A 746-nucleotide genomic window follows, 5' to 3' on the forward strand; every position below is an offset into this window, starting at 1 on the left:
AAAGTGTCCTCAGTCTAAAGTATTAACTGTGTCAAAGTGTCCTCAGCCTCCTCTCAGACGGAGACACAGGTCGATGGTGCTCAGAGCTTGGACTTTGTAGTCGGACAGTTTACCGCCGGACATCTCCCGGCCTTGGAAAACGAGCCTCTGCTGGCTCACCGGCACCGACTCTCTGCACTCGACCTTGCGCTTGAATTCGTCAACGGTCAAGTCAGGTTTGATATCATAGGTGCTCATCTTCCCTTTATCGTTCCTCAGGAACACCTGGATGGTGGCCGGCTCGGTCACCAGCAGCATCACCCTGGAGCCAGACCGCAGACCGTAGTGTCTGACTGTCTGTGCGTCCTCGCTGAGGTCGGTCCTCTGGCCGTTGACAAACACCAGCCTCTGCTTATAAGGGGGAACTCCGAGTTTCTGTTGGATGACTGTTTTCAGGTAGCCAACTGTGTCCTCTGGCTGCACCGTCAGGGTGTAGGTCTCACTCAGCATTGTGATGAATATATCCATGTTGAAAGTTGTCTGAAAGACAATTCAAAACATTTTAAAATAAGATTACTGTAGAAAAACAATTTGCAATCATCACAGTGTATTTCACTACAACGTCATTAAAGAGAGCTTCCTACCTTTTGACACAGAAAACTTCAGGTCTTCAGTCGTCGACTGTTAAACAAGTGGTGATCAGTAGTTGTGCTTAAGGTCTGAATTCAGCACAGTTTATATACAGGCTGCCTCAGCTGATCAACACC

The 746-nt window shown here is 48.4% G+C and overlaps 1 protein-coding gene across 1 annotated transcript; it reads right to left on the bottom strand.

Moving 5' to 3' along the window:
* Positions 1–6: 6 nt before the first annotated feature.
* Positions 7–708, bottom strand: LOC111240301 (polyubiquitin-like). Its single transcript, XM_022770252.1, has 2 exons — positions 624–708; positions 7–519 (listed from the first exon to the last, which is right to left on the bottom strand). Exon 2 carries the CDS (start codon positions 505–507, stop codon positions 43–45), a length of 465 nt encoding a protein of 154 aa, XP_022625973.1. The 5' UTR covers positions 508–519; positions 624–708; the 3' UTR covers positions 7–42.
* Between the last annotated feature and the right edge of the window lie 38 nt (positions 709–746).

The sequence above is a fragment of the Seriola dumerili genome, unplaced genomic scaffold, assembly GCF_002260705.1.
Source record: "Seriola dumerili isolate Sdu_G_001 unplaced genomic scaffold, Sdu_1.0 BDQW01033839.1, whole genome shotgun sequence".
In the NCBI taxonomy this organism is placed as follows: Eukaryota; Metazoa; Chordata; class Actinopteri; order Carangiformes; family Carangidae; genus Seriola; species Seriola dumerili.

Coding starts and splice junctions, on each gene's coding strand:
- LOC111240301 (XM_022770252.1), bottom strand. CDS start 507: ATGGATATATTCATCACAATGCTGAGTGAGACCTACACCCTGACGGTG.